The 24759-nt window shown below is 44.4% G+C and overlaps 3 protein-coding genes across 3 annotated transcripts in view; 1 reads left to right on the top strand and 2 right to left on the bottom strand.

Annotated features, from left to right (window-relative positions):
• Window positions 1–2449, bottom strand: part of CEP350 (centrosomal protein 350) — a 74156-nt gene extending 71707 nt beyond the window's left edge. The window contains exon 1 of the mRNA XM_005147129.3: window positions 2290–2449. The gene's annotated coding sequence lies outside the window, so the exon portion shown is untranslated. The remainder of the gene's footprint in view (window positions 1–2289) is intronic.
• A 5739-nt stretch (window positions 2450–8188) lies between these two features.
• Window positions 8189–18962, bottom strand: LOC101870832 (torsin-1A-interacting protein 1). Its single transcript, XM_034064258.1, has 6 exons — window positions 18462–18962; window positions 18119–18187; window positions 14305–14424; window positions 12880–12936; window positions 10727–10786; window positions 8189–9857 (listed from the first exon to the last, which is right to left on the bottom strand). Exons 1-6 carry the CDS (start codon window positions 18877–18879, stop codon window positions 9052–9054), a joined length of 1530 nt encoding a protein of 509 aa, XP_033920149.1. The 5' UTR covers window positions 18880–18962; the 3' UTR covers window positions 8189–9051.
• A 3730-nt stretch (window positions 18963–22692) lies between these two features.
• The window catches only part of RHBDD1 (rhomboid domain containing 1), a 33180-nt gene continuing 31113 nt past the window's right edge, over window positions 22693–24759 (top strand). The window contains exon 1 of the mRNA XM_031047290.2: window positions 22693–22789. The gene's annotated coding sequence lies outside the window, so the exon portion shown is untranslated. The remainder of the gene's footprint in view (window positions 22790–24759) is intronic.

The following is a 24759-nucleotide window of genomic DNA, read 5'->3' on the forward strand; positions in this document are numbered from 1 at the left end:
ACTCAGACATTCTGATGCAGCCACATGCCTAATATATTAACTGTAGTGGGAAAGTTTCCTCTCTGCACTCAGCTACCAAACCCCTTGTGTTATTATTATGCCACTATACCTGTCTCATATTAACACAACTTACATTGGTTTGAATAGGATGAATTATATTAAAGTACATCAGCAGCACATTTCAAACAGGAGTCACACTCCTGATGTTCATTTTTAAGGCACAATTAAGCAGATAAAGCACACCAACACTGATGAAAGAATGGATATATTCCTCCCTGCCTTCCCTAGCAATCTTGCCACTCTTTTGTGACAGATGCAGTGCTCATCTGACTATACTACAAGCCAGTTCAACTCACTAACCCAGAAGAAAAGTAGTCACCTTTTCCTTCTTTGTTGGCTCAGTTTTCTATCAGTTTATCACACAGCCTCATCTGGGCACACTGAAGTAAATGACACTGATCACATTAGTGACTTTATCCATGGATATGTCTGATACAACATAACTTTCTTAGCAGAAATCAGCAGTATGGCTGGTAAAGGGGTGCAAGGAGGTGCAGAAAGTTCATTGTACGCAAATCAACAAAACCTTTAGGGTAGATGTAGCCATTCTAAGATTTAGATTTGTTTACATTCAAGTGATGCTTTTACTATGGTGGCACAAATTGCTGATAAAATTATTTCAAGACATGAAGGACACCATCCACAGTGGGACTGTTACATCTGCAAAGACTGTCCAATGTTACTGTGGCAAACTTAAGCTATGCACCAAGGCTTAGGGAGCTTAGTAAAAGAAATCCCTGCAAACAAAACATTTTATAGCTTTAAAATTGCGGTCTTTCAGTTACCAGTACACCTAGCCTATGCTATCTACAAGAATATCTACACCAGTCAGCAATATAACTTTCCACAATACCCTGGCCCCTTGTAGAAATGTGTCATTACTACATAAATTAAGTTGCTCTATTCAGTGGATGCAGCATACCTTTGTTTCAGGTAGCGTCACTCATAGAAACTGAAGCCTTCAACAGTTTACAAGTGTTCACGTGGCCACACCCTAAGTTGCATTTAATGATCTAAAGTATTACCTAACGAGACTGTTGTAGCAATCAGAACTGTACGAAAGAGAATGCACTTCACATGACTTCACCTGTCCATGCAGACAGCCTGATAGAACATTTTGAGCTCAGGTGCAAAACAAGTGCCCGACTACAGCTCCACACGCTTGTCCCACAAGTCCCACTTTCGGTCACTACTGACTCCTGAATGAGTTTTAAAGGCTGTAGACTCTGTAGCCCTGTGAAGCAGCTTAAAACGACAAAACTACAGAACTGACCACTGAGGTAATAAATTTTCAATTACAAGACACTAGATCGTTCACTTACACTGTGAAGCTACTTGATATAGACCTCTACGTACAGGTATGACACCATGAGCAAAGAAATGCTTGGCTGCTGAGAAACAGCTTATATCCAAAGACAGAAAAGGATTCCAGAAAAACTGCATCAACAGTAGGCACTGTATCATGGAAAACACTACTTCCACAGAAGAAAAGCTGCTGTCACACTAGTATAAAAACCTCTATGCCAACAACAGCCAAAATGAATGGCATCAATGAAGTCGAAAGACACTTGGGGCAGATGTTACCCACGGTTGTAAGAAGCACTTTCAGCGATCAGATACCAGGCAATGCCAGTCCTCTTCCCCAGCCCGGCAAAGCTCCGGAGCCAGGGCCGGAAGTCCACACACAGCACAGGCCGTAGCAGAGCGTGCATTTAAACTTTAAAAGCACCGTCACAAGCCTGACCCAGCTCGGCGGCCCGGTTTCCGAGGGCAGCGGCGCAGGCCGGGCTCGGGAGCCCCTCGGCAGGCAGAGAGCGAACCGGAGGCAGCATAGCGTCATAGAAACACCCCGTTTCGACGGCTTCCCCATACAAGGCGAAAATACAACAGCGAAACCAGAGCTCCCCTACCCTTTCCCTTCCTCTGCTACCCCGATATAATAAGCAGCAGGAAACAAATTAAAACTAAGCGAAGGAAGAGAGAGACTTAACGGGTAGGATGAGTACTGCAGAGGCCGTCGGGACTCAGCGGCAGCCCCAGTAAAGACCAACTCAAATGACAGCCGGCACCCCGGGCCCCGCGAGCTGCCGAACCCGGCCCCCAGCGCCAGCCTCGCTCCGGCTCCACCTCGCTCGGTGTCCCGGCCCCTGGCGGGGCGGCAGCCGCCAGCGGCATAGGGCCGAGCGCGGCCTGGGGCGGAGGCACGGGCCGCTCCCGGCACCTCCTTACCTGGTCGCGGCGGCGGCTCCCAAAGCTCGCTGTCCCGGGAGCAGGTCCCTGCACATCCCGCAAAGAATAAGAGAGAAGAGCAGCGGGAAACTGGCGGTGCCCCGAGCTCGGCTCCGCTGCCCGCAGGCGCGAAGCCCCGTCAGCGGCGCCAACCCGCCGCCATTACCGGCCAACCACTGACACGGAACGGCAGCGCCGGAGAGAGCGGCGGCGCGGAGCAGGGCGGGAGCGACCGGCCAAGTCTCGCGAGAACTAGCCTGCCACCGACCTTCCCAATATGGCAGTCTCCCGCCGCAGGCCTCTCCCTCCCCGCCTCATCGTTGCCAGTGGCCATGTTGGGTGCGGTGCAGCCTCCCTACCCTGCCCCACCGCCTCAGCGGGCTACGGCCGAGCAGTGAGGCTGTCCCACAGCCCGTCTACCTTGCTGAAGCTGAGCTCCGTCGAGGAGCGGAGCGCGGTGCCGCCAGTGCACCCAGGGCGGCGGGAAGGGCTGAGGGCTGCGCCGGCAGCGCGCACCTTTCATGGAGGCCGGGAAGCCCACGCAGCGGCGCGCCTGGCCCCGGGCACGGCGGTGCCGGCGGCTCCCGACCTCGGGGCGACCGGGAGTCCCGCCGGCGTCCTGTCGCCCCACAGGCCCGGGGAGGCCGAAGCTGTCACGCTCCTACAGGCGCCAGGGCGTCCTTCAGCCTCAGAACAACGTCGTTCACACGTATTTTACTCAAAGCTGTTTTGTTTCTCCCGCCGCGGTTGTGCAGGCTTGACTTGCCCGTTCAGTCCTCATGCAAATCGTGTAAAAATAAAAGGTGGAAAAGCTCTCGGTTTTGATGAAAGAACAGGACTTCGCAATGTTTATTAAACCACCACTGCAGCACGGTGCCAACGCTGATGTTGGCATTCCTGAAGCAGCTCCAGCCGAAACTAGGGCACCACTTTTCAGTCATTTGTATTCATAGCTAAGTCATCTTTATAAAAATAATTCTTTTTTTTTTTTGGTTGCAAAATGAAAGCAGCTCTGATTACAGTCTCCCAGTTGCCAAGTTTAAATAAACAACATTTGCAAAACTTCACAGAGATGACTGAGTGCCACTGGCATAATTAACAAATCTTTATAAACCCGGAAGTGTTTGGTAGTATACTATCTTCTATTGCATAGCTACCAGCCCAAAGATGCATTAAAACCACCCACGTTTCAAAAATAGGTCCAAGATGTTATCCAGCTATAAAAAAAATTGTTTCTACTGAAGCAGGAAAGTTATTAGAATAGTCAAAAAGAAATTCTTCCTGCAGCTATTTTGGGAATTTCTCCTCTGCGACTTGTCTACAACTTCACCAGAGTCTGGTTTTCAGTCATTAGGATGACTGACTACAGATGACAAATTTCGTGGGGGAGCAGGGGGTGGAGAATTACCTACCCCAACCACTGAAGGACCACTAAAACTGCTGGAGCTTTCCCCCACCCCCCTTTTTTTTCTTAACCAAAGAGAATCAAGCTGTTTTTATACAGCCTATCATCTCGTGAATGGTCAACATTTTGCATGCCAGTTATTCAAATATGGGAATATCATACAAAAGCACCCTGAACACTGGGAGACCATTATAGCTATGAAGCTTAGGCAATGTAGAACTTAAATCACATCACAATTACAGGATACACATTTAACCTTAATTTGGCTCCTTTACATACACTAATTACAGAGTATATTTTCCAGCATAAGCAAATCTCCTTTGAAACGAGAGGTTGAGATGTCAGTGGTTAAACCTTTGAAAACGATTTTTTTTTTTGCCAGGTGAGGGGAAAAAAACCCAGCAAATGTGAACACCAAAACATAAGCACAGCTCTGATGGGAAAATGTGATAAATAGTGCCCAATTCCCATCCAAATCCTCAAAGAACAAACCTGCTCCCTACAGATGCATAAGACTGTAATAAATAATAACAATGACAATTTCAATCAATGAAAATATTACCAGGAAGACTGATCACAGTCTAGGGCAAATTAAATTACTACATTCCCCATCATCGCCTGGTGTTGACTTAAGTTTACTACTTAATATTGCTGGATTGGCAGCCTGTTTACTCAGCACTTTTGTAATACACTACCTCTTTAATTATGCTTTTAAATATAGCTTCTCTTTTCTGCTAGGAAGCACTAATCTAGTTTCATGCTCCTCCTTTTCATCTTCAGGCAAATAAGGCATCACATAGGATTTTCTCAAACATGAAAATTGGTTTTGGTCAGTCAAATAAAATTAAAAGGCATTGTTTGCCTTCCTGTTTTGCTTCTATTTATTATCTGTATCTGCCAGTGGAACTTCATTGTACAACTTTACTTTTTCAAAAATTCCCCACGAATGAACGGAAAGCTCTGACACATAAATATCACACAGAAAGAAACACATTCTTAAGGAAAATGTAGTAACATTGTGAAATTCTCCAAGATTAGAAGAAACTGTTTACCTGCAAACAGCCAGAGCTGAGAGAAGGGGAAGAATTGAACATGCTCCAGTTTGATGAACTGCTCACTAAACTGCTCAGCAGAGATAAACGCAATAAGCACTGCCCAAGCACTGAAAGCAGTGGATGGAGACATACAGTAAGTTAAAAGCAGAGACTCAATCTCATCTTATGCTAACTTGGACATTGCAGCTTTAAGAGAGAGGCTTGGAAAGTTTTCCACTCCATACTATTCTTGCACACCCCTTCTAAAATTAGAAGGGCAGCTGGCTATTCCAGCCGAAAAGATCGGCTGGAGTCCCCCAGACTCCCTCCTCTCTTTCCTTGACTGACATGGCTCCCAAGAGCCATGCTGGAATCTGGGGAAGGGTGCTTCCACCTGTTCGATATGGAATGAGCTTGTCCAGGAATTCAATTATAAATCCAGCTGTCAGGAGCTGACAGTGAAGCAGGACACAGGACAGCTGTGAGGACTGTTGGACAACTCTCCCAACCTACTTCTCCATACTCCTTCAATTTTGCAGAAACAATGCATGAAAAATTGTTCTCTGTGTGAACTGGACTTATAGAGATCCCTTCAGATTTATTATAATAGTTTTCCAGCTGTGCCACAGGGTCCTCACATAGAATCTGTCATTACACACCACCCAAAACAGATTATTTCCCCCAAATACAGCATACTGGTGACTGCACTACAGATGGTGCATGCATATACATGCATACTGCATTCTGTACAGCAAATACATTTATGCTTACCTTAGCATAGAGCTCATCTTGCCTTTTGCACTCATTCAGTTTCAGCTGAATCAATTATTAATTCAAAACAAATGCATTTTTCAGGAAGATATGAAACCCATGATTTTTAATTTGTGAAAAATCAAAAAAATGCTTTTGTTGGTGTGAAAAAAATGGGAAAATTAGGCCTTTTAACAAACCTGCTTAGCAAGCTCAAAACTGTACTGCTCAGGACAACATGACTCAGAGCAGGGTGTGAGAGGGAAGGTAAGAACATATGGGGCAGTGCATTGTTGTAGGTCCCTTTAGCAACATCCACTGTTGTAGGCAATGCAGGTATTGCCATCCTCCAGGTCTTCCAAGGCAAGAGCAGGAGCAGAAGAGGGGCCACACTCCACCTTCTGCCTAGCTGGCTATCTGCAAGGGGACTCTCTCCATCCATAGGTGTCCATCCGCTTGCAACCCAAGCACTGGTTTTCATATTCCAGTTCACTTTGCACAGCAGTGGAAATTTTGTCTGCAAGTCGGAGTGCAGCTGGTTCAGCTCCCTGAAGATCAAGTTCTGCCCATAGACCAAAGTTTGTTAGCTGTAAGCCCACAGAACAAGAAAAAAGCGCTTCATTCCTCAGGCCAGACCTGGTGTCTGCTGTACATATGTACATTTTTCCCATCACAGACAATTTAATTTGCTTATCTGCTGACAGGGACAGTTCAACTTCAGAATTGAGATTTCTCTAGAAGAAGCCAAAGTTTATAATTTTACGGTTTTGAAAACATCAAATGGCAATGTTTGCTGCAGGCAATGAAACAACTGCACAAGGAGGGTAGTGATAGCTGCCTAAGAGCAACAGACAGACATTACTTCTCACCTCTGGCTGAGGAGGAGTTAATGAAATCTGCATTAAGTACCTGTAGATAGTTAATGTGAGCCTTTTAAGGACAAAGCCACTAACAGCTGCAAAAGCAACCTACCACTACAAGAGCAGTAACAATCTAATCCTGAGCCTTTACCCTCCTTCAGAAGGGGCCACTGGATATACCATCTTGCTTTTATTCTTCCAAACTTAGCAGCACACCATATATTTGGATATACACCTCAGAAAAAGTGATTCTCCTTTGTCTGGCACAATATTAAGTAGAACATTAAGTCTTCCTATTTTGTCTTGAAACTGAGGAACACAGTTCTTTAATACCTCATAATTAGGGGGTAGGAGCAGTTTTAGAAACAGAAAATAACCCGGATTACATGTTTTATTTGTATGAGAACATGCAATCTCCTGCCTTCGTGTCACAACTTAAGTCTTTTTTTGTGGCTGCCAATTCTGCTCATTATATACTTTTTTCTAAGCCAGTTTTTAGCAAGGCTGTCTCTCCAGTCAGTTCACAGGACACCAGCTTGCAACAGCAGAGGTACAGAACATGCAGCTAGGAGTGGAACAAGAATGATGTCATCCCTTTTGTCAGCAGCTGACTCTTGTATCAGACTAATGAAACAAGTGAACCATATCTTATCATTAGTTCCAGCTGAAATCAGAACTGAGGAATTAGTACAAGAACACCAAGTAAAAGACAATTCAGAGCTATTACAATTTCCTTAAATGATCCTTCTTAGAGAAAAGCCCTGATACTGATTAAACACATGCATCTGCATCCTACCACTGCACTCAAGTTTCTTAGAAGTTCTTAATTTTGCAAAAGGTTGCAAAGATATTTTAGACATCTCTATTTGATCCATAGTAAAAGAAACAATCTTAAACATGAAAAAGATGTAAAATAACGCAGTAAAACACAGTTTTAAACACTTTTAAAACACAACTGAATGGACAAATCTGAAAACAGCTTATGAAACAAACAAGTATGTTTATTTTCAATGATTACTAAACTAGTTTACATAATATACAAATATGCTATCAGGACACACTTGAAAATAAGTCACAGTTGTTTTATTTAAAAACAAAACCCCAAAAAACATTTGTCCAGTGAAATGTCCAAAATGTAAATGCCATCTTTTCCTTCCTATTCTTCAACATCCAGAACAGCAGCACTTTCACATCTTTTTTACCATTTCTATTTCTTCCCATTAAAATAAGAATCACTACCCATTGCTGGGTCTCAGTAGCTACAATAAATCCACCTCTGGTTTAAGAGACTACCTCTGTCTCTCTCAAACTGTGTTCTTTTATGTTTATGGTGATTTTGGTTCATTCCACTTCACACCCCAAACGTTTCCTTGCACAAAGAACCCAGAAGCTCCAGCACCTCAAGAGGTTTTCCTGTTTAAGGACTTTTTGCAACAGGACAACTCAAGGGGCTTGTGAATAAAGGATGGGTCCAGGAGCCACTAATCTCCCAGCTGTTACAGGAAAATATCCTATTGAGAGCAGTCTTCACATATTTTCTTCATACACAATAAAACCAAGTGCACACAGACCAATAGTTTAAGAGCATACAGTAACAGCAATGAAATGGAAGTGCTGCAATTCTCTCTTCCCCCGCCCTCCCAAATACTTACAGTAGAAACAAGTACACATTTTTAGTCTGGTGAGAGAAATTTCTGGCACACGGCACGTTAAAAATAATGTATTTTAAAAGCATGCATTGCAGATCTGTTCTTCACTAGAAGCTTATAGAGCAAGCAGCAGGTTATATACAGACACATGAAGAAAGGTGATTTTTCAGGGTACCAGGTATCACAAATAAATAGATTCTCTTGATGCAAAAATAATTATTTTATTAAAATGAGAAATAATCTACATCTTCCTAAACTTTTGTTTGAAATGAGATATTAAACACACATGGATGACATTTTATCATTTCCCCCCAAATTTTAAGACTTGCAGAACTTTGACAAAGAGCAGAGGATTCCTGGGAGCAGCAAGGCCGAGAGGTGCTGCGGGGTTATTTAATTGACACCAGTACTACTAAGGTTAAGCAGTCCTCGTACTTCAGCTTTTCTCACTCTCCAGAACTGTTTGGGGGAGGCTTATTTAAGGAAGAAATGCTTGCTGAAAGGTTCTCTATAAGTCACAAATGTTTCAAGAAATTTTACCATTGCAAGAAGTTGCCAGAGACAGCTGACACTACATTGCGATCAGATGGTAAAGAAAAAGCTGGTGCTTAGACTCACAATACTACCATAATTTTCAGTTTCTATTGTATTTCTTGTGTTAGAAGAAAAGTAAGCAATTCTGGCAGTTGAAGGTGATGTTTTTGCATCCTCTTACCTTGTCAAATGCAATACCAGCTTTATGCACTGCCAGAAAAGAAACCTCATAGCAAAGCCAGTAGTGCACCAAGAGAGCTTCAGGAGATGGTGGTTCAAGGACACCAAGACTGAGTAAGTCACTGAACACAACTTACCAAAAAACCAGCAAGTTCTTTGCTTACATTCTGCAGCTGATTTAGAGAAGTCCCAGTTACTTTAGAAGAAATAGCCTGCCAGCTGGTAGAATTTTTCTGCACAGAAAAGACTGTATGCGGCCCAAGCTCAACAGCCACAGTATGTTCTTCCCTGTTCAGCCACTGCAACATACATTGTGTGTTCATCCTTTTCCGAGTCCTCTCCAACAACTTCTATGTGCACCCCTCCACAGGAAGGCCTTTTTCAGGCCAAATAGGCAACACAAGATGAGAGATACGGCTCCACAGTCCACTCAGCTTATCTGTGTCCATGCTATTGTAAGAACTAGGAATATCTGAACTGGTAAACTTTGCCCAGAGGAAATCACGGACTTTCTCCTCAACTTCTTGCAAGGTGAGGCTCTTTCCCAGTGACTGTTCATCCAGGAGAACTGTCAGCAGAAGAGCCACATCCTTAAATGCTGCATTTTCATGGTCACAGTACTTGTAAAAGATTAAGGTGGAACCTGCAGGCAGTAACTCAAACCGATGCACCACTGCTACTTTCTTGCCTTTACTGAACCCAGAGCTGAGCTCTTCATCTACCTCCAGTTTGACAATGTCACTATCCAATACAGCTTTGTCTGCCCCATTAATTTTGATTGTAGTAGCATTCTGGGAGAAGGCAAAAGCATTGGCAATCTCATTACTTAGGCATCTCAGTGCTTTCTCAGCTTCTTGGCCAGCTGTGAACAGTAAGATGGCTGGCTCCAAATGCAGATGAGAAGCATTAAGATGTTTCTCAAGGAACACATGGGTCCTTTTCCACAGTCTGGGGTCCTGACTTTGGTAAGTATTTTTTAGTTTATTCATCTGGGCTCGAAATGCTTGCAGAATTTCAATATCTCTATGTGACAAAGTTGTATCTAGAAGACTTGGCATTCCACTCCACAGGACATAAAGCAATGGGACACAAAAAATTAACAGAACCAGTAACAAAGTCCAGCTTTTGTGAAATCCACTCTGAGATTCACCATCACCTACAGAAAGGAGAAGCAAACAGGAAGAAAATGTTTTCAAAGTAAAACAAAAGTCAACAAGTGAGATGAAAGTAAGAGGGAATAGTAGAATTCAGTGAACTCATCATTCCCCTCTCAAGCCACTGGTACAGCAGTTGAAGAGCATAAAGATGTTCTACTTAAAAAACAAACAAGCAAACAAACAAAAACAAAAAAAGAAACAACAAACAAAAAAACCCCAAACCCCCTTCTTTAGCAACTTAGTGAAGTGACAGCATTAAAAAGCAATATTTTTTATTAGCACATCTCCAGATTGACTGAGAAATCAGATATTCTTCTGAAAAAGGAGCTCTCCTGAAAGTTTATCAGTTCTTCATTCTATTTAATCAAATCCAAACTAAGAGCTTAAAACAGTTCTGAAAAAGGCCAATATTTTTCCTACATTTAGGCTCTGCAGAAAAAGCCCTGTACAAAACATGGCAACACCAGAATTGTTTGTTTTGTTATTTCTCCTCTCTTTCACTTGGTGACGAAGTATACCAACCGCTTTGGAAACAAAAAGAAGTGTATACATTATGCTACCTTTTTATATCCTAACTTCTATCAGGACAGCAACACAAATAAGAACACCGCTAGGCCTACCTCAGTTTTAATCTTGCAACAAATCTCATAAACACTACAGATGGAAGGTCTTAAATTCAGATGGAAGTGTTACCTATTACAGAACACATTTCCTTCAAGCTGAAAACACATACCCTAGCGAGCAAGTCACCTGCTCTGGCAAAGACCCTCAGTTTAACATCAGCTACCAGGAATTAAAGCACTTGGACAGGCATGAAAATGGTTAAATGTAACATAACCATGAAAGAGAAGTGAAACAGAAGTCTTACTTTTGGTTGAAGGCAGTGAATGCTTCCCTGTACTGGACTGATCTCGAAATCTGCTTCTGCCTGTTAAGAGATTTAAGAAAGGAACATAAGAAAAATACTAAGACAACAATCATAACAGAATTCCAGTGCAAAATTCAGCATGGAGTTGAAATCATTAAACCGCGTTATTTTCAACAAAAAGCTGTTCTTATTTACACTTTACATACAAAATTCCATGAGGCTTACAGGAGGGTTAACAAAGCACCCTTACATAGCACTTTGTAGAAGCAAACACAGTCCTGGGAAGTAGGAGCAAAGGCAAGGCTGTGACCTCATCCTAGGTAGGGCTGTATCAAGTATGGGGCTTTTTGCTCTTTTCTGCATCATTCACCTTCTGTACTTAAGCAAGGCTAGTCTTGTACAAGGAAAATGACATATTCACCACTGTTATGAGCCTGAGAAAACCCATTCAACTGGCAGACCAACTCTCCATCTATGCAGTTTGCCAAATGTCAGTTCTTAAGCAATCTTGACAAACTTACATAAAAAGCACAAGTACCCACCCTACCACAAATCACCTCCAAAGATTTTTAACTCTTGAAAAGTTATGCAAATAAAGACATGGGCATTTCAAGTACAAGAGATGAAATGGCAGAGGTTTAGTAACCTCCCATTTTCTGCATAAGAATCTCATGTCACAGTTTCCTGATTTCGCTCAAGCATTAGACGAACAGAAAAATGGAAACTCAATACGTATTTGGGAAAACAACATAATGCAAGATATAAGTAGCAAAAGCAAAGTGATGTGTTACATGCATAGTCTCATATACCCTCCCCTCCAGCTCAGGTCAGAGGCCTGCTTTATCAACAGTCAGTGTCTTAGGATGAGTTGTGGTTTTAAAGCAAAATGCAAGCTTTCAACTTCAAAATATACTCTTGGCTATTCATTTAAATGGGCTCAGACAGCAAAGTACATGAGATATTATCCATAAAAGTGTTACGAACAACTTTTCCAAGAGACCAGAATGAATATATGCAGTTACTGGTCAGCATGTTGCCTTCATTTAATTAAAAAGTTACAAGAACTTCTGTGTTCTTATAAACTACAGCAACTGGTTCAAAGCGGAAGGCTCTTTAATAATATATAACCAAATAAGGATACTGTCATTACTATTGAGAATGAATTGAACACACCCCCCCACACCCTGCAGTAGTTGCTTTAAAAATACTAAAATAAATTCTATAACCTTGTTTCTGTATAAATGTAATTGCAGAGAGTGTAAAAGCAGCTCTGGTTTAAACTTGAGCTTAACTGGCTTAATGAACTACTCTACTCTGTAATTTAAACCCCATACCCCAACAGGGCACAGACATAGAGCTTATAACTGGCTAAACATAGAAGTCTTCTAATAATTAACAGATCAAAATCATCTTAATTCTGTAATATTTCACAATGCAATGTTTGCAGGGACTATGTTTCATATTTAGAAGACAGCTGTGATGAAAAAAAAAAAAGAAAACATTTCAATAAACAAGTCTAAAACTAGATCCTAGCCTACCAAAGTATCTTGCCTTATTTACAACCCAATCTGCATGAGGGCCAAGCAAATTATTTGTCTTGCCTAACACCTGCAGATACATTAGAGCTTTCAGAGTTTCAAGTGACTTCCCAAAGTTCTTCACCCAACACACAACTGGTCACTCCTGCAGCACCTATTACCTCTGGCACAGGAAAGAAAAAGTACCAGACAAGCAAGAACTCCCGGCAACAATCCGTATTTCAAAGACACTTCACACATATGCAGCCACCACAGGATGAGCTTCTCTTCTGGAAGCCATTGTGGTTTTCAAAAAACAAAGTCCTAACAGCACCCCCAGGTTCTCCACATTGAATTCTAATTTACAAGATTTTATAGAAACAAGCACTGAGACAAAAGACAAAAAAAAAATAGAAAGAAAAATGGGTCATTTTCTGTGGTCAGCAAGCTGAATAATCTCACAGGAGGGCTCTGGCTCTGTAATGTGCTGCCTTCTCCAGTTTCCATTTGGATCTGCCTCATGGGTCCCTCTCAACCTTCCCAGACAGTGTCCCCCAGGACATGGGAAAAACCATAAGCAGAGGAAAAGAATGCTGTGCTTTTTACTTAATTACAGGGAAAGACCTTTCAACTTACGTGCTAATATTGTTGAGCAGTGCTCTTGTTTCTTCTCAAGGAAGTCAGCCTTTCTTTCTGAAAACAAAGTATAAATGAAAGAACTTGGTTGCCACATCGCAGGTCAGAGTAAGACAGACAAACCATACATGCTTTTAGCTCTTTCTATGAAATCTTCAAAGGTTATTAGGGAAGAAATATACACTATGCTGCCAAACCAAGCCTGCACGATGGCAACTCTTGCAACCCTCTGTAGATGGAGAAAACTACTGTTGTCTAAGAGAAAAGGCTTAATTTGGCCCTTCATCCTGCTTTTCCTTATATGACACAAAATTACCCTTGTTTTTTTCTTAAAAAAAGTAATGACACTATAATAATAAAATGCAAATGTTGGGAAATCAGCAGCTTTAATGATTGCTAATGGAGGGCATTGGATTTGTTACTTCTGAAACCAAAACTATTCAGCAGGAGAGAAAACCAAAAATAAACAGTGTAAAGCTGCCACCTTAACAACACTGCTTTCAGACCTGGGGTAATTCCAGCAAACACTGGCATGTTCTTAGCTGCCTGAGCAAAATGCCTGTGTGTGCTATTGGGAAATAGCAGGCTGACGCAGATGTCTTCTTGTGCTCATCTCAGCTACCTGGGTTCATGTCTGCGTTTTGTCAATCTGCACTCACAATTGCTTTCAGTGCTCTCCCATAAACACTGTGTTATTAGGACAGTTACTAATCAAATGAATGCAAGCCATTACCTCACTCTATGACCAGTTACCAGCTCTCCTATATAACCTTTACACAGCGTATGTATACCGGTGGTATTCACACCACCTGTAGTAACACAACCACTTTCTGCTGGGCTAAAAAGTATCCCTTATTTTCTTCTTCACTGTGTTTCCCTACTGATAATGTGAAACAAAGAGAAAAGTTTCTTAAGCCGTGAACAGAAAAAGTACTCTCTCACTTTGAAATCACTTGGTATACCGTTTCTCCCTGCTAAACTCAAAGTAACTGATCTTTTTTAAAAAAAGTACAGATTTACTTTGCTTTGCCCAAGGCAATTAAAGATCCACTCTCATAACAGTTTTTGAAAGAGATATTACCCATCTTTTTATTTTGGCTTTGAGAAAACAGACAGCTATATATTTATCCAAGTTTAAAACTGTCCTTTCTTGAACTTCAAGATTTTACACCCAAGCAGATGACTGTCATAATACAATCAGTTTTAATTTGACTCATGGGCAGGAGTACAGCCTGACTTTGGGTTTTTTTGGCTTTTGTTTGTTTTGGTTTTGTTTTCAAACACCTTCACACATTCAGATTTAAACTCAACAACTCACCCTTTCAGTAACATGCTGAAGGTATGTCATTTTAGCACATTTAAGCAATCACTTGTTACATCATGGAAAAGATACTGATAAACTATCAGTTTTGATAAAGTTGTTACCTTTTAACGGTGTATAAAGGTTTGGTTGATGCTCTGCTAGTATCTTGGGTTCATTACTGTTACAAGCCTTTGCTTCTTCCTTTGTTGGATTCTCTGCAGGAAAGTAAATTGAAGGACTGCCTATCAAGAGGCAAAAAAAATATAAAAAGATTAGTATAGGTGCACTATCATTTGTGCTTGTAACATCACAAAAATCCAAGACCAAGACATAGTTACATGATCTAAATCAAGTGATTTTCAAGTTGTGATCTCCCAAGAGTTACTTGAGAAGCTTATTCACTGTATTGAATTGAATGCACACAATTAATTGAGTTTACTACAGCACCACAGGGTTGGTTTGTTTCTTTTTTTAACCTCTTTCTATTTATTTTTTGAATTTTTATTTTTTAGGAGCCCTTGGCTTAAAAATAGTTGAAAGCAAGCCAGACATGAAGACACCAAATGCTGAGAACCAACAAATGTCTTACTCTAAAGGGCATTGGTACAAACTGCTAAACATACAAACATGAGTGTAAAGAGAATTTTGCCCATAGCTTTGGGCAAACAACTAATTGTGCTGTCTTCCACAGCATTGGGCAGAGGGGCAAAGAGAGAGAAGCAAATAGAGAACATAAGTCCCCTTTTTATGTAGTCCAAGCCATCCTTTAGTTAAGTCTCCTTCTCTCTCTTTCTCACTAACCATAATGGCAATCTAGGGGACCTATAATTTAATCCCCTCATGTAGCTAGGAAGAATTTAAACCAACACCTCTAGATATTTGCCAAATTACACAGCCATTCAGATGCTGAAACTAATTTAGTTAATCTTAACTAAGTTAACGTAGTTAATTAACTACAAAGAATAAAGGCATGGAAGATGGCAGGAGTCACAGAGCAAAGGTCAGTGCTGGAAAACCAGTCAAAAGCCGAACACCAGGAGATGTTTGAAAGGATAAAGTGCGACCACATAGTTGCCCAGATTCCAGGTGAGGTAAAATAGTTCAGGATATAGAATGAAAGCTGTAATACAGCTGTGGAAGAGAGATCATGACACACTGAAGGGTGTAAGCAGAGGAAACAGCAAAGCAAATAAAACAATTAGTAAAACTTTTTCTCTGGGACATTCACACTGGGGCTTTTTTTTTTCTTTTAATAGTACTGGGTTCTCCCAGGGCTTAATGTATTTCTGTAGCTTTTACTATATGTGTGAGGGCAACACATAGCTTGCCACCTAGTGTTTATTAATTTTACTTCAAGAAACAAAACCATAGCCTTTTTCGAGTATGTTCTGGCAGCTATAGCATGCCAGTGTACACGAAGCATAAAAAGGAGAAAAAAACCCAAACCAAACCACAGATATGAACAAGTGAGAAAATTATAAGTTTTAAGCAAAGATATTATGTCACAGGTACAAATAGTAAAGTATTTGCACGTAGTGAGTGAGATACTGTATTTTCACAACCACCTTAAAAAGTTAAGTGACTGATTTCCCACCAAGTTAAGAATGAAGATACTCAAATTACTTGATCTTCAGGAATGCCAAACACCATACCCATATTTCACTTTGTACTGAGGTTTTGCAAGGAAAATCTCACTAGCAGCAGTAGCTAGTAATCGTAAGTCCAGGAAGATCTATGAATCTAAATAAAGGCTACTCATGCAGTCCATACATTCTAATTCCTGTCCCCTTTTTTGCATCAATCAGTACTCTATGTCTCTTGAAGTGTTCTTAAAAGTTGTAAAAGGAGATTTAAATACATACAACTTCATTTCTCACATGAAGACAGCTTGTGAATAAGCACCTGCTGTAACAATGGCTATCACCAACAGGAAGATTATTAGTGCAAGCAGACTGCACACATGGCATACCCTACAGAGAAAAGTAAACTCTCCCTTTATGAAGCTTAACTTTCCTAGAAATAGATGTAAATTCCAGTCCAGACATGCCTGTTCTTTCTTTACATGGCATTAAGCCTCCTACCCAAAGGATCATTGCTGCCTCCCAGCTGTTGAGGATTTCCCAATCCACTTTAAATCTGTTAGCCAGGCACTTACTGCACAGTCACCTACCAAGAACGAGTGATCTTATTATACCCATTTTTAATCAAAGGGAAGTCTGTGAGTTCATAAACTACAGGTTTATAAACCAAAATATAAAGCCACTATTTCAACATAATGGAACTTGTTCTTTTAAGTCTAATATATATATCCCTATGGGTTCAATCTTTTTCAACAGAGATGAGCCCACAACACACTGGCTGGAATGTATCCACAACAATGATAGACACTATAAACTTGAGTGCCAAAACCACCCAGTGCCTACCTTTAACTCATACAGTTGTATGCCCTGCTTGCGTATTTTAAGACAACTTAAATGGAGACTGCAAGAACATATATCTTTAGCTTGCTGATCTAGAAGATGCCTGGTTCAAGGTAGGGTTTGTAGGCTCTTCTAACTTTTTAGCTCTAGAAGCAAGTTTCCTAGTCTATATTTAAAACCTCTAAGCAGATGCCAGAAACCAGTTTCTCTAGTTGTGGTTTTGCTTCCATTCTGCTCAGGGAAGCATGACAATTAGGTCCTTACAAAAATCTATTCTGCCTGTCCTGTTGCCTCACAGACCCTGCATTCCACTAAACTCTGCAGAAAAAAAACAGTACTGTATTGCTACAGGACTGTGAGGGGGAAAATTACATCCTTGTTCCTATATAAAGCATTAGGGTCATACTTTTATGCCTGTTGTGACTATAATGAAATACCACTGTGAAGAGTTTGGGGACGTGGGGGGAGGCCATTTCCCTCCAGTTTCATTTTTAGAGATGCCCACTTAGAAAAACCCCACACCCCTGTAACTCCCAAAGCAGCTCAGTCACATTTAAAATACCACACATATTAGTACTGTTAGATATAATTTGGAAGTAACAGCTTCCCACAGCTTTTTTCCAGATAAACCTTCTTACTTTCCCAAAGAAATACTCATAACCCCCCCTATTCCTCCCTTAAGATGCTTCCACACCTCCTTCAAATTCTGCTTCTGAACCCTAACATTGGCAACATTTTTAAGGACAGTGCCACATAACTAAGGCCATGCCCTACACCTGCAACAAGAGCTTGATGAGAGCCCTTATCCGTCTGAAAATTGTCACACACTAATAATGTACACAGTCTAACCCAAAACAGTCCAACAGACTAAAAGGGAAGGAAATACAATTTACTTGCAGTTTTCTGATGGAATGACAGGCTAAAGACATGTGACTGTATTACATAAAGTTAAAATATCTCTGGGTTAGGATACAGTTTTCACCAGCTAAAGAAACAAGGTACCAAACACAGCTAACCCAACAGCTTGTCCAGCCCAGTGCCCAAGAGCATGTACTGATATGCACTTGGTACTTCAGAGAAAGGCCAGGAAAGCCCAAATTACTTCCTCATAAGCAACATTACTCAGTGTACCAAGCAGAATCCTGAACTGATCTGTTTTCGCAGCTCAAAATACTCAATTTTAATTCAGCCCTTACAAACCAAGTAGTGTTAGTAAAATAAGTTAGTCTCTATTTTAATGCTGTGGCAAAATACTACTCCAAGTGATGCACTAGATAAAGCAGCCATCTAAGGGCCTCAGCATGCTCTACATGCACGGATCCTTGTGGAAGACTGATAAGCACTCATTTCTTATGCTTGTAATACAAACCACAGCGGGATTTACTCACTTATATGCCAGAATCACGGTAAAACCCACAGAACAGCTAAAACCCAATAAACACAAATTCCTCCAGTCTTGGACATTTCAGCACTTTGCAAACAGCATACACAGTAACCTCTCCAAGTTAAAGCCTACCTGGCGATCTACATGCTTTAATAGGGGGCCGAGTCAAGGAGTCCGGAATCCCAAAGTGATGCTCGTCTCCTGAAACGACAAGCGGGTGAGGGGAGCGGCAAGCCCGGGAAAGCTCAGTTCAAACCCACCAGACTCCAGCCTGACAGCCTTCCAGCAGTACCAAACACCCAGTGCTTCCAGCAGTGCTATCCGGGAGGGCACTCCCAACTCAACATACCGCCGGGGGCCGCTGCGCCCTCCAGCAAGGCAGCCGCAGGGAAGCAGAGGGCGAACCCGCCCGCCCCACTTCTTGCAGCCCCAGCACGCCTCAACCGCAGGATCCACGGCAGCACGCTGCGCTCACCCTCCAGAGCCCCTCCGGGGCCGGGCTCAGCCACGGCTTCGGGCTCGGCCACGGCTTCCGCCTCGACCTCCTCCGCCCGCGCCGCCGCCAAACGGGGGCTCTTCCGCCTGTGCTTCAGCTCGGTGGCGTCCGGCGGAGCCTGCCCGTCGCTGTCCCCCACCATCCTGCCCGCTGCAGCCCCGCGGCGCCGCCGGCCCCGCCTCCCCGCGCCCCGACCGCCAGCTGCTGCTCCTCCACGCCTCGCGGGACCGAAGCTGCCGCCTTCCCGCCGCGGAGGCGGCTCCGCGAACCTCACTTCCCGCCGGACCCGCGACGGGGCGGGCCCAACCCCCAGAGCTTCCGCTGCCTCACTGCCTGATGCCGCCTGCGCGCGGAGGGGGCGCCGCGGCGTCACGTGGTACAGCGGCGGGCCCTCCATGGCTTGCGCCGCTGCCCTGCGCCGCTACGTTCTGCGCACACCTCTTCTCCCCCCGCGGCCGTAACCCGCCTGCCCACGGAGCGGGACCGCCGCTGGTACCGGTGGCCGCAGCCACAGCCGAAACCCGAGGGAGGCTGTGAGGCGGGAGCGGCCGTCCCGTGGCCCGGCTGCGTCACGGCTGCCCTCCAGTGAAAAAAATGAGGGAGCGCCCGGCGCGCCGAGCCGGCCCCTCGGCCGCGGCCTCCCCTAGGCCGGCGGGGCCCCGCGGGGGCGGCCCGTGAGGGGAGTCCGGGCCCGACCGGAGCCTTCCAGGTGGCAAAGGCCCCGTGCCAACCGCTCAGGGCAGGGCGAGGCGCGGCAGCCGCGGCGGGCAGTTTCGCTGTCCCCACCTGAGGGGCCGGGGCGTGTAGGGGCGTGAGCAGCCGGCGGACCCCCCCAGCTGGGGTGACCGTCCGAGAGGTCCCGGGAGCGGCCTCCCGTGTGGCAGCGCGGGAGGGTGGGCCGGGCCTTGCAGCGGGGCCTGCAGTGGGGGCCCCCGGAAGGACGGCGGCGGTCGGAAGGCTCCCAGGTGGAAAGTTCCAGCGCTTTATGGTCGGTGGTCACTGCGGGCACATGCGGGGGTTGTGCTTGAAACTTGCACACCCTAGTGTGTCCGGTAAAACCAGGCGGTTTCCCCATCTTTCAGCAGGGGCTGGCATTTTCTGTAAATGTTGCACAGATGGTTACCGTGGCAGAGAACAGTTCAGGACCAGTTCGGAACCAAGCTGCTAAGCAAATAAAGATCTTTTTACAAATCCCAAAGGGGGTTACATGCTAAAAAGCCCAAATAAACCAAAACCCAAGATCATAGAGTCATAGAATAGTTAGGATTGGAAAGGACCTCAAGATCATCTAGTTCCAACCCCCCTGCCATGGGCAGGGACACCTCACACTAAACCATATCACCCAGGGCTTCATTCAACCTAGTCTTGAACACTGCCAGGGATGGAGCATTCACTACCTCCCTGGGCAACCCATTTCAGTACCTCACCACCCTAACAGTAATGAATGTCTTCCTTATATCCAGTCTAAACCTCTGCTGTTGAAGTTTCAACCCGTTACCCCTTGTCCTATCACTACAGTCCCTAATGAATAGTCCCTCCCCAGCATCCCTGTAGGCCCCTTTCAGATACTGGAAGGCTGCTATGAGGTCTCCACGCAGCCTCCTCCAGGCTGAACAGCCCCAGCTTTCTCAGCCTGTCGTCATATGGGAGGTGCTCCAGTCCCCTGATCATCCTCGTGGCCCTCTTCTGGACTTGTTCTAACAGTACCATGTCCTTTTTGTATTGAATCAAGGAAGATGATACTGTTATCTGTAGTGGCAGTATCTTCATCTCCCATGCTCTAAAATACGTATTTTCATGTTGTTAGTTGTTTTGCAGGGTTGTAAATTGGTTAGGTGTTCTGTGTGCTCAAATGAGAAGGATGGGTGAGGGAAGTGCCATTCAGTCTTCTGCTACTGGCTTGATTGTACATGTATTTAAAACCCCACAATTTTAATGCTATACTATTGCACCATAAACATTCCAGGTTCATTTAGAAGCAAGTGAGTATTTGTGAGAGACATTACACATACCTCCTTCTGTACCAGCAAGAGAGTACATTTTATTTTTCTAAGATGTAAAAGCAGAACACAGATATTGAGCAATGTTTTCTAATGGAGAAATGAAAGAGGATGTAACAAATACCACGTCAGGAGGTTTCTAAGTACAGCTGAACCATCCATCATGCAATTCAAATCAAGTAGAAGATGACCTACTGGTGACTGGCTCATGATTCCTGACTGAGTGTGGAACTACAGCTTCTAGTATCAATTTATTCACAAGTTTCCAAATAAAGTTTCTAAACAACTACTTTGTGTAAATACTTACATCGCATGACCTTCATAATTCACCTGGTCACTGCTGATTCTCCTGCAGATTGAGAGAAAATGTTTTTCCTATTTAAATAAAATCCTCTCTCAAACTTGAGTTAAAAAAAGACTGGATTTGTTAAGTTACAATGCTATATCCCAGCTCCTTACCCATGACTTTGTGGACGCTAAAGGAAGAAAAGCAGCATAAGATAATGTCAACGTGCCTTTTTGTAAGAGTTTTGTGATGGTGGATGACTTCATGTCATAGACCCACCAGTTAATTCTCCTGACAAACTGCTTTTTGGGTTCTCATCCTGCACAGGATGAAGCTACCCCTTGACTTTGTCACACACCTCTTTCCTCACCACTTGCTATGCTGGCATTCCACCACTGGTTTCATTACCCTTATGCTTCTGTGATGAGGGCCCTCCCTCTGGCCGCTCCCAGTTGCCTCCTGTAGTGAAGGACTGGCTGGTTGTAAGGACAAAGGGATGTAAAATACTTTGATTTTCATGATACCTTTGACACCTGCAGCTCCCATCTGCTTTGGCCATGTTGGCTATCTCCTATGGCTAGAAGCAGACCAAGTCAAATGTGCCATTGGCTGGGATACAAGATGGACAGCAACCAAGCGCAGGATGGTTGGGAGATCTTGGTCTCCATACATGAGCCTCTCAGGCTTTTTCCTCCCTGATTTGTCATTCTGTTGGTTTTACACCCTCTCCTGAACCCAGGAGGAGGTTGGCCATTATAAATAAATGTGCTAAATCTACCAGGGAGGGAGGGGATGGCCACCAGCATCAGAGTGACTGTGTGAGTCTCAGAGGAAGCCACTGCTTTTCTGTGCTCCTGCAGAGAAGGTGCAATCCTGCAGTTGCTACGTGCACTGTGCCCATACATGCCTCACTTTCCTGATATGACCTGCATCAGTATTGATACCCATGCATGTGCTCACCCCTTGTGTAGTGGGACACGTGTTTCATAGTTGCTCAGTTACCATGCAGTCAAATGATGGACACAAAGTTGGCCATAGGGCAGGAGACAGCTTGTGAAGGCCTGGGAAGAGACAAGAGATGGAGCAGGGCACACTCTGGCTGGTTCTGTCCTAGGGGCACAAGCAGCCTGTTTTTGGCTTGGCATCCCCTGTGGAAGTTGCCACCTCTGTGCTGCTGCTCCTTGTGCCTTTCTCCTGGCATGCCCTGCACCATGCCGCTGCTTCCTATGAAATGTGTCCTGATCAGGGGTGAACAGGGAGGAGGTTGGAACATACTTGTCCCCTGTGTGGGCACAGCAAGTCAGATCAGCACTTTTTGGAAAACCATTGCCCAAATGAGGCCAGGAGCAGCTGCACACACTCTCTGACCTTTCCCCATTGCGGTCTCTGGACCACACTGGACAGGGAGCACTGGGGGGCTCCCCACCCCTTACCCTCCAGGCTGATGCTAAAGACACTCAATTTCACAGCTCATGGCTGCCCATCTTCCCTCCACTTGCACAGTGTGACATTTCCAGAGCACGGGGGTCGCTGGCTACATGTTCGGCTTTTTTTTTTTCTTTTTACTGTGGCACTTTCAATCTACATAAATCAACTCAAAACATTTCCCTCCTCACTGTCATTTAGTTTAAATCTGTAGCGCTGTTACTTAATGCAGGAAGCTGACGGTCATCCAGTTTGCGAGAAACTGCGCACGACCGCATTCACGAATACTGCTAAAGAAAAAAGTTACAGTTTCCTGAACGCCCCCGAGAACGACTGCGTAAAATCCGCCCGCCTTTGGTGAGAAGGAGGGAAGGAAAACTACAGCTCCCAGCAGCCTGCCGGGAGCAGGGGAAGGGCAGAGTTCACTGTCACGTTGATAGTGGAGGACTAAGGGTGTGTGTCGGGTGCCGGGGCTGTCCGGCCCCCAGCGGAGCCGACGGGACTCTGGGAAGGGCAAGGGGAGGGGCCAGCGCTGGCTTCCTTCTGGCGCCTCTCTGCTTCCTTTCGGCGCCCAGAGCAGCTCCGAACCTGCCCGGGTAAGCATCTGACTCTGCAAACCACTTTGTTCCTCTGACTTCCTTCTTCTGCCAGAGGCAGCAGCACAGGGAGGGGAGGGACGAGGGCCGGGCGGCAGGGAGCAGCAGTTTTACACCCTCCCACCCTGCCTCCCATATCTGATGTTTAGCAGGAAAGCTCAACTGTAGAGACAGTGCGGCTGGGAGAAGGTGCCCCGCTATGCTGGACGGGCTGCTGAGAAGGCTGCGCTTGAGATTTCTGTATGGAAATCCCCACAAACCACTCCCAGCGGGGAAAGCGTCTCAGGAGTTTTCCACACTGCACAGATTTCCGCAGGCAGGCGTTGCTCCTGGAAAAGCCATTCACTTTCTGTGACTGCACTAGCAGGCCAGCACGGCCATCCAGTCCCAAAGCACTTCAGCAGAGGGGAAGTATTTCTGGGGATGTAGGAGAGTCAGGGTGTTGTTGCTCCATGTTCACAGCACCCAGCTGGGGTACTGCTGAGGGTCGGATGGGGGTAACACTGCTGCACATAGGCCAGTCAGTGTTTCTGCCAGTGGCTTCACCTCCCAGCACTGCTGTCTCCCGTTCTGACGTGCCAGAGGCAGGAAGGTAAGGTGGAACAGGCTCACTGCTCTGTGTCAGCCTGGCTGTGGGATACCAGGTGCCTGGAAGCACCTCTAATCTGAGATTAGACCCTGGGGGGAAAAAAATGAATTTCCGTTTAATGTCGCAAGTACATTTATTTGTATTCTGATCTATAGTTGTTTTGAGGATGCTGCTTTTGTGTTTTTTTTTCTTCTTGTAGAATACTATAGTAAGCATAAATGCAATTTAGAGAGAAATCTAGAGACTAGAATAACACTTTAAGAAGTAGAATTAACTATGTGTGTGAAGTAGCATGGAAGTATATACTCCTCTCACATATAAGTGGAGGAGGTAGGCTGACCTCTAACCTAGATGACCTCTAGCCTCTAGAATCTTTAATGTTGAACCTTGTGTTTGTTTCATCGTTCCTTTTGTTGTTACAGGATAACATCATTCAGAGGTGACTTCTTTTCTGTGTGTTCACTTAGTGCACTTGTGTTTTGGGCTGAAATAGAGTTAATTTTCTTCCTGGTATCTGGTGTGGTCTTTTGGCTTCAGTCTGAGAATAATGTTGATAACACACCCATGTTGCAGTTTAGCACATTATCGCCCAGCTGCACCTGTTTCAATGGGGGATAGCGGAGCCAATAGCCTGGAATTAGAGGGTAGGGAAGCCAAGCAGCTGGGTTCACTTTCTAGGGAAGGAGGCATTGACAAGGTGATTGGAAAAGGGAGAGAAGTCCTCAGCCTCTGGATGGAAGCAGGGTAACTGGCAACCCAGATATAAACCCTCCTGGGCTGTTCCACTGTCAGGATATTGCTGCCCAGGTGCAGAACCTGGTGGTGAAGGTATGCCATGTAGATGCCCATGTATGCAAGAGTCTGGCCACTGAGGAGTGTCAGAACAGACAACAGGTGGATAAAGCTGCTAAGATTGAAGTGGCTCAGATGGACTTAGATTGGCAACATAAGTGTTTAGCACAGTGGGCCCGTGACACCTCACGCCATCAGGGGGAAGATGCAACATAATAGATGGGCTTGTGATAGAGGAGTGGACTTGGCCATGAGCGCTGTTGCCTAGGATATTCATGAATGCAAAACATGTGCTGCAGTTAAGCAAGTCAGCTTGCTTAGTCTGTATCCCAATGTTTGAAAGTTTTGAGAACTAAAAATAGTACTGGCCAAGTTAAGGGTAGCCCTCAGAAGCTACTTGAAATTCAGTGTGTCTTCCTGTCTTCTGCTGATGATTCCACACTCAAGAAACTTCATGACACCTTGCTCTGTATTCTTCAATGTAGCTTTCTCCCTCTTTTCTTTACAGACTTGCACAGTTTAGCTTGATGGCCTTTCTCATTTTCTGTCATAGTAACCGTATTTTTAGGTATATCTAGAACTTTTACAG

This window comes from Melopsittacus undulatus, chromosome 6, assembly GCF_012275295.1.
Source record: "Melopsittacus undulatus isolate bMelUnd1 chromosome 6, bMelUnd1.mat.Z, whole genome shotgun sequence".
In the NCBI taxonomy this organism is placed as follows: Eukaryota; Metazoa; Chordata; class Aves; order Psittaciformes; family Psittaculidae; genus Melopsittacus; species Melopsittacus undulatus.

Excerpts from the sequence above, each read along its gene's own strand:
- LOC101870832 (XM_034064258.1), bottom strand. The coding sequence starts at position 18,879 with ATGGAGGGCCCGCCGCTGTACCACGTGACGCCGCGGCGCCCCCTCCGC. Across the intron at positions 12,937-14,304 it reads CCTTTATACACCGTTAAAAG|AAAGAAAGGCTGACTTCCTT; the intron begins GTAACAACTTTA and ends CTTTGTTTTCAG. Across the intron at positions 9,858-10,726 it reads TTCACTGCCTTCAACCAAAA|GTGATGGTGAATCTCAGAGT; the intron begins GTAAGACTTCTG and ends TCCTTTCTGTAG.